This window comes from Manacus candei, unplaced genomic scaffold (genome assembly GCF_025592945.1).
Source record: "Manacus candei isolate 608988 ecotype Guabito, Panama unplaced genomic scaffold, ASM2559294v1 h1tg000113l, whole genome shotgun sequence".
Classification (NCBI taxonomy): domain Eukaryota; kingdom Metazoa; phylum Chordata; class Aves; order Passeriformes; family Pipridae; genus Manacus; species Manacus candei.
The window spans coordinates 1,814,847-1,823,084 of record NW_026138161.1 but is presented as its reverse complement, the minus strand read 5'-3'; the positions used below and the strand labels follow the sequence as shown (position 1 = coordinate 1,823,084).

The 8,238-nt window shown below is 45.2% G+C and overlaps 1 protein-coding gene across 1 annotated transcript; it reads left to right on the top strand.

Annotated features, from left to right (window-relative positions):
* The first annotated feature begins 4,802 nt into the window (after positions 1-4,802).
* GPHB5 (glycoprotein hormone subunit beta 5) lies at positions 4,803-7,938 on the top strand. Its single transcript, XM_051769936.1, has 3 exons — positions 4,803-4,822; positions 5,638-5,842; positions 7,711-7,938. Exons 1-3 carry the CDS (start codon positions 4,803-4,805, stop codon positions 7,897-7,899), a joined length of 414 nt encoding a protein of 137 aa, XP_051625896.1. The 3' UTR covers positions 7,900-7,938.
* Positions 7,939-8,238: the final 300 nt, after the last annotated feature.

Sequence of the window (8,238 nt, the reverse complement as noted above, 5' to 3'; positions counted from 1 at the left end):
AAAAAAGGAATTTTAATAAGTGTCCAGTCTATAATACAGAGTCTTTGTCCATATTGTATAAAATCAGGTTATGATTAGGTTCTGAACTGAACCTGCAGTTCTGCTATGGATTTATCTTTATTGGAATTAGCTTGTTTTGGGTGCAATACCTGTATGATGGAGATTCTCACTACCAATTTTTAGAAGCTTCAGCTCTTCTAGTGGCTGTAGGAGCTTCATTAGTTCTCTTCTGGATTGAATCCATCATAGCTACAGGCCTTTTTTAGCAGAATAGAGTTATCTCACCGGGCTAGATGTGCCTCAAGCAAACTATGGATTAGTGTTTTTTTGTTACTGTTAAGCCTCACCCTGAGACTTCACTTTCCAGGTCTGATGGGAAAGGAGGAGATGAATAGTGTCTGACAGGTCTCTTATAACAGCCATGCCAGTAAGGCAGTTGTGCTGGAGCAGCTGTGATATTGCTGCTGTTGGTGCAGAGCTATTCCACAGCATTTCAGATCTCCTGATTTTACAGGTGTGTTCATTGGGCCGTTCTGCCCTTCATAACACAGGTACCCCCACAAGCTGAAAGGAATATTTATCTCCTCTCTAAGATGGGTCATCCCCCTAAGTACTGAGTGTGGTGTGATTTACTGCCACGGCAGCCTCGAAAAATCCTCTTTTTTGACTACATTCCTCTCACCCTAATGCTCATTCAGCCGGTGCCAGTTCGTGTTGTGTTAAGCTCAGGAAGCGAAATGAGCAGAAGGTCTTTTAAAGTAGAAGTGGCTTTGTGTGCCTGAGACCTTCAGCCAGGACTGGTGTCCCATTGTTAGCAGGGAGAGTCCACACTTATCTAGTTACCACCCGAGAACACATTTCCTGAGGGCCACATTGTGCTTTCTGTGCCTGCACTTGGCAGTATTTCTATCAGGGCTTTTTGATGAGCTTTACTCGCTTCCTTTGATTTTCATTTACAGATCAGCCATGCCCTCTCAAGGTTAAACCTACTTTGTCTGTCCCTTTACAAACCAATTCTTTGCATTCTTTAGAAATGTAGCAAACGACAGAAAGTCACACTCCAAGACAAATACGCAGCTGCTGTGGGGATGGATTAAAGAATCATAATGTACTTGTCTGAAATGCTGTTTTCAGGATATAAGGGTTATCTTTTTTTTTTTTTTTTTCCCCAAAACTACCAGCAAAGAGTAAACAACCTGTTAAAAAAAAAGTCTAATGTTAGCTTGTATAGGGAAAAGTGATTCTGGTGTTAATTTTATTCAGTGAGTTCATCAAATTACATCTAACACACACAGCTTCACCTCCTACCTGATAGTTTCATGACTCACTCTGTTCTAATCTGAATTCTAACCTCTCTTGGATGCAAACTCCTGTGAGCTTGGTCAACCAACCCATAGCACCTCATTTCCTCATCCATTTTTCTTTCTATCTTTTTCTGAACTAGCACCCACCCTTCCCAATCTCTCTTGTGTGCAGTGCATTAAGCATCTCCTGTCCAGTCACTGTCTTTGCTTGCCTGAATGGTTAGCAGGTTCTTTTTGGCCTGTCACTGCCTACGTGTTTTGCTGCAGTACTTACTATGTGCAGCCACTCAACATTGTTATTTCTCTTGGTCTGTCTCATTAAATAGCACATCTCAGCTCCTTTCTCATGACCAGTCCAATTTGAAATCCTAGTGGTATATTTATTAACTAATTTAAATAAAAAAACCAAAGCAAAACAAAATCACAAATCAGTAAGCCAGCAAAACTCTGTGTGGGAAAAAGCCAACACTCAAGCTTTTCACCTGACAGTCCTTCAGCAATTGGTGTCTGTTCCACAGACAGGATATTCTAAAGATAAAATGAGAATCTGCAATTTCTCTTTTGTTTTACTTTATAAGACTGTTCAGTACAGATGGAGACAAGAGAACAGAATATTAGTTAGCTGAAGTCACCGAAACTAAACTAAATTACACAAAAAGTCCAGCACCTGGTTTTCTAATCCATAGAAGAAGAGGGATCTGTCAAAGCTGGTTCATCTGCCATCTGGCATGTATTTCCTGTACCTGTCTCTAATCTTGGGCTGATTTTTACTGGCACATTTCCAGAATAATATAAAGGGAACTTTAGCTTAATATTTTCCCTTTTACCTGCTTCCTCTGCAAGTTAGGAACATTTAAACTGCGTATTTTTAAAAAGCCCTTAAAAGTTTATTTTCTAGCTTTATTTTTGGTCAGGGAAAATTATGGAAAAGTAGTTTAGGAGTTTTTTCAGCGGAAAGTTGCTGATAGTTTTAGATCAGTAACAAGACTTTGTCTGTTCCTCTTGATCTCCCTGTGATATAATTTGTCCTTGAATCTCATGCTTTTCCCAATTGGTTTCAATGGGGTAAAAAGGTGTCCAGGCGTCCATGTCATCTATGGAGACATTTACAACACCTCCATTCAGTATTCCTCCTCCAATGTCCCACCTGATCACTCTTCACTTGAAGATGGAATCCTTTACTGTGAGTGAGACCCTGAATAATAATGAGTGAGAGTACTGGGACAGATTTTAAACATCTCCTCCCTCCTGACTTCAGGACAGCTTACAAATTTTTAGTTAAAATTCTGTCCCTTTTTGTTTGTTTGTTTGTTTGTTTTTATTTGGTTTGGTTTTTTTGTTTTGTTTTGTTTTTTAGTTAAGTGAATTAATTTTGTGAAGCAGTTGTTTCCCATGTCATGATGGCAATATGGCAACAGCACTGAATGCCTTCTGCTCTTCTGTGTTTCAGACAATTCCTTCCCTCTTCTCCCAGTCACTGTTTTCTAACTTAAACAGAAAAGGCAAATCTTGAGGGTAAATAACCAGCCTTTGACACACCAGCTTGTGTGGCTGCTCCAAGCTGAACAGTGAAGTACAGCAAATGCTCTGGGCTTCCCAGGAGGCTTGAGCATGAGTGTGAGCCCTGCTGCTGCACCGAGTGTAGGCTGTTGACCTTGGAAGTGAAACAAAGATCTTGAGCCATGGGTTATTCATCCCAAAAAAGGGAGAGCACCTATGTGATGTACCTTGTTTGACCCTGAATGGTTCAATATCACATTTCCTCAGTGTCTATTTGCTGGTTTCCATAGCTTAAACTACAAAAAGCCTGAATACAACTCACCAGAAGAATGTATTGGATAACTGTAAGGTAAATTAAAGAACTCATAGTAATTACTGCTTCATATTTGATGAGATGCATGTTCTGGACATCAACAGATGCTGTTTCGGTTGGTTGTTGCTGGTTTTTTTAAAATCTTTCTTTTTTTTTTCCCCTCTGAAACATTGTAGGATGGATTTTATTTGAATCAAGGTTTCCTCTGTTTTCTATTCTCAGGTCTGGATTGTATTGTTGTGGCCACTTCTAGCAACATCATCCCTAGGGGTGCATAATCCCTGACACTTGCCCTGCCTTTTCTGGACGTGCCTGGGTACTGGAGCCATCACTGCTGGGAAGTCACCGTCCAGCCACGGTGGAAAGGAAGGGAGGTGACCTTCCCCAGGTCACTCCGTGAGCTTATGGCTGCTCTTCTCTCTCCCACTCATCCTTTATGAACTCACTGACCAGCAAGTTCCTCAGGGAACCAGAGTTCCTAGTCTGCTCTCTGTCCTGTGAATAGCTGAAAACTGTGTTTGAGTGGTGAAGGCAGTGGACACGATTTCTAAATTTCCTTTCACAGTGGTGCTCACCTGTGTGACAGCTGCCTGGCTCGTCAAGAGAACACTTGCTTTCCTTGCAAACTCACACCTCCTCCCCCTATCCCTTGCCCTTGCTTGTACAGAGCAATCGAATAAAAAGGGTCTAATGCAACTGGCAAAAATCCAGGTGTTTTTTCGCACAAATATCCAAAAAATCTCTCTTGAGGATGTTTACTCAGGGCTTGTTAATTAGGAGGGTAATGATTTCAGAGCCAACCTCCAATCCCCTCACAAAGGTGTTGATATTCCACTGTGGAAAAGAAGATCCATTTTGCCCCAGTGCATGCTCATAATTTCACTCACTGAGATGCTCCTTTTGTTTCAGGGCTGATGTTATGAAACAATAACCTACCAAAACAATAATTCCCTTGAAGATAATCACTGTTGGAAAGGGGAGCCTTGCTTTACAGTCAATGACTTTGATGCCTTGGGTAGTTCAAGTAAGGATCTGCCTTGATTGACAAGACCCTTTCTATAAATTTGGGCAATTAAACAACTCAGTAGCAGCTGCTGGGGAGATCCACTGATCACAAAGCTGACAAAGATTGCTGTGCAGGTCTCCTGCTGCTCACTCTGACATCCTTAAACATCATCTGCAATTTAAAACTGCAAAAGGAATTCTGACTCCAACAAGTTAGGTGAGTGTGTCTGTGTTTGCTCCCTGTCATGGCTCCAGCTCATGAATGAAGCAGCAGGGTTTGCTAAAGTGACCAAGAATATATGTTTGATTTGTTCAGAAGTTTTTCTATTTTGCTCTCATATGTCTTTTTTTAAAAATATAGAATTCTAGTATTTTTTTTATTCTGTTGAAGCTTATATTTAAACATCTTCTCATTTAATCACATGTAGGACTTTAGTGTATGCATGGTGACATATGAAGCAAGCATCGTGTGCTGATCTAATGCTCTGATTTAGCAAATTTAAAGCATTTGGTTTAACAAGAGCTTAGAGACTCAAGCATCAGCCAGGGAAAAGGCAGGCCCAGCTCACTTAACTTTGGTCTATCCAGCTGAGGACACAGGCCAGTGCACACCAGTCTGTGCCCCGTGCAGTAGCTGACTTTCTCAAAATGAAGTGTCAAGTCTGGGTGGATATATTTGAATGCAGTGCAAGTACCTGAAGTATAAAATGTATCTCATGGCTTAGAGCTACTTTCCAGCTCTCTTTCTTTTTGACAGAGAAAGTTTTTCAGAAAAGCCAGTTGCTTTTTTTTTGCTGAGGCAGAAGGTCAACAGGTATCAGAAGGTCTTGGTGGATGCTGGGCTGCTCAGGTGTGAGGAGTTCAAGCCTCCTCTGGTCACCTTGGCCGTGTCCCCCCTTGCCTAACCAGCTCTGATCACTGGCTTGGCAGCCTCAGTTGGGTCTGAGCTGACTGTAGGGCAGTGTGTGCCAAAGGGAAAACCAGACCCCTGGCTGCAGCCCTGGGAGATGAACAGCACGAGTCCAGTGCTCAGGGTGTTGGTAATGGCAGCTCCAGGAACACTTTTGGGAGATGCTGAGATTATAGCACAAATTCAGGGATGCTTGGCTCCTAACTGCTCAGCTATTGGCCTTGTGTGAGCTCAGGGCAACCCAAAAGGGCTGGTAGAAAGGCATCTGCTGCAAAGCAACCCTGAAATATGGAGATTTCAGTGGGGCTGAGGCACTGGCTGGTGGCTTTATCTCTTCCAGGCAAACTCCCACTGCTCTGCAGGGTAAGTCTTCACTCTGCTGCTTTCTCTGGCAGAACTTTTTACTGAGATTCCCCACTTCTGGGAGTAGGTGACCCCCCATTCCTCTGTCTGCCCATCTTCTCTCAGGCTGAGTGATGATGGGGAACAGTGTGTCCAAAGGTATGAAGGGGTTTCCCAGCTCCATCTTAGCCTGCCCACTTGCCCTTCTTGCCTCCTGGCCCGTGCTGGCTCCCAGCCCTCCACTGCTCTCCCTTCTGCCTCAGCATGAAGCTCCACTGTGCGATCCTGGGCGCTCTCCTTCTCCTGCTGCTGGGGGGCTGTGGCAGCACACTCAAGACCTCTGCCATCGACCTGAGGACCTTCATTGGCTGCGCCGTGCGAGAATTCACCTTCCTGGCCAAGAAACCCGGGTGCCGGGGGCTGCGGGTGACCACGGACGCGTGCTGGGGGCGCTGCGAGACCTGGGAGGTGAGGCTGCAGTGGTGGGCACTGACACCCCTGGGTGCTGCTTCCTCCCCCCCAGAATCCCTCCACAGAAACCCACCCGACATTAAATAGCTTGTAGGTATCTACTAAACAGACAAGGGCTGTATCCCACCCCAGGACCCCCTCGCTACCACCGACAGCGGCGTTTGTGGTCGGTTGTTCCCTCCCTCCTTCCCCTGCCCCAAAGGGGGATGGACGTCATGTGATGACATCAGTGAAGCCCTTATGTAAAACTCTTACTGCACAATCTGAAAGCCTCTTAAAGCTTGAATGCTTCAGGAGAGAACTTTATTACTTTTCACTTGAAAAAAAAAAAATTCCTTTGAGATTAAGATGGAGCTCCTGATTGATGGGTGATATATTTTGTTCCAAAAAGAAAATCCCAAAGATAATGTCTGTTTCTAATTTGGTTCTGTTTTAAGTCACAGCGCTGTGTAAATATGAAGTATTTAAGTTTTAGGGGTGTACAGGGGGAGGAAGAAAGAGCATAAGTACATCTACACTCAGGTCAGAGAACTACTTTCTGACTGTCTTTGCCTTTCTGCCACTGGAAGGCTCAAGGGGCCAATCCCAGTTTAATTTATTCAGGGAAGCCTTGAACCACTCAGAGGGATTTTGCTACATGAAGGCAAGGTCTGCCTAGGTGACCAGAGGAGGAGGCAGGGTCTGTGGGACAGCTCTGACTGCCCTCCTTTTGTGACTTGGTGAGACAAGAGGGAAGGCCACCAGTGACCAGATTCCATGGTGGGATAAGGTTCCTTTGAGGGACGTCTTGACACCTGGTTTCCCCTACCCCCAAGCTCCTCTGGCAGCACAGACTTTTCAGACTCTCTTAGTGTATTACAATACCACTGGGGTGTAGTTCAGCTGAATTCATCTGGCTGTAGGCTCAACAGCTTCTAGGAAGCAGCACGATGTGCTTGGATGGGGAGTTTGTAAGAGGGAGGGTGTCTGGATATCTTCTTGATGAGATATTGCATCTGTTCTCTTCCATTCTTGTTTTCCAGGGAGGGCTCTTTACGCAGCAGAGAGTGAAAGAAAGAAATTAAAGTGTCTTCTGGCTGTGTTATCTTATGCTGTTTCCCATCTGTGCAAGTGAGAGGGTGACAGTGGACTCCCACTGCTGTGTGCGCTGCCCCTTCTCGGAGCCTTTGGAAAATGGGTGTCCCTGTTAGGAAAAAAAATAATTTTTCAGCAAAAGCAATGCCACTGTGATACCACATGACAGTGTGGGTTTCAAGGCCTTCATGCTCCCATCATCTCCTGATGGCTGAGGTCTCTGGCCAAGCTGTTTTTCTCAGGAGGAACTGCATGCTTCTCTGCTGGCTGCTGTGCTGAGAGCTTTCCTCCCAGTGTACACCCATTGGGCTTTGTGAGACATGCAGCCTGACTGGGAAGACTGGTCTGGCTGAGAAAAGCCCAGCCCTTGGCACCTGAGTGCACCCCTTCTCTTAGTCAGATTGTGCACGTGGAGGGGTTTCCAGCAGAATGTGTTTAATGGAAAATCAATGCTTTTGGAAGAAAGCAGATGCTTTTGGCAGCATTTGGTCGAAACACTTGTATTCTGCTGAAAACCAGGTTTTTGGATAATCTTTTGTCTTCCTTCAAGCAGTTTTTAATTGGAGCTATTATGCTTTAAACAAACTGAAACACGCAGATACACCACCCCCCAGCCCCCCGTGGCAGGGCTCCAAAAGGCAAGTGTTGAAGGATGCAGCCTAAAAATTATTTCCATGTCCCCTTCCACCTGATCTAGTAGCTCCTCTATTTACACTAAATCCCCCTGAGGAAGCTGGGACTCCAGATGTCTGTCTTGCCTCTTGCCTGAGGCCCTCATTTCTCCCCTGCAGAAACCGATCCTGGAGCCGCCTTACATCGAGTCCCACCACCGGATCTGCACCTACAACGAGACCAAGATGGTGACAGTGAAGCTGCCCAAGTGTGCCCCTGGCGTGGATCCCTTCTACACCTACCCCGTGGCCATCCGGTGTGACTGTGACATCTGCTCCACCGCCACCACCGAGTGTGAGACTTACTGAGCTCCCTCCACAGCTCAGGCAGGGAGGGGCCGAATTCTCCCCCAGCTTCACACCCCTGGTACCTCCAGCGTTGCTGAGGATGTAAGTCGGTCCTGAACTTGATCTCACCCTCTAATGCTCCTAATCATTGACTTCTCTGGGCAGATGAGGCTTAATCTCCTCTCCTCGTGCTGTTCAAAACATTATTGCTGTAGAAACCTAGTGCACAGCCTTACAATAGCAAACCCTGTGGTAAAAAGAAGTGATGCAGTTTCCCTTCCTCATGAGCTTTTCACGCTGTGTGACCTTTTCTCTGTGTACAAAGTGCACACAGACTAAGCAGTCACTGGGGGGTGGAAA

Bases quoted from the DNA above. Each gene is read 5' to 3' on its own strand.
- GPHB5 (XM_051769936.1), top strand. From the start codon at position 4,803: ATGCAGTGCAAGTACCTGAA. The intron at 4,823-5,637 runs GTATAAAATGTA...CTTCTGCCTCAG, and splicing joins ATGCAGTGCAAGTACCTGAA to CATGAAGCTCCACTGTGCGA. The intron at 5,843-7,710 runs GTGAGGCTGCAG...TCTCCCCTGCAG, and splicing joins GGCGCTGCGAGACCTGGGAG to AAACCGATCCTGGAGCCGCC.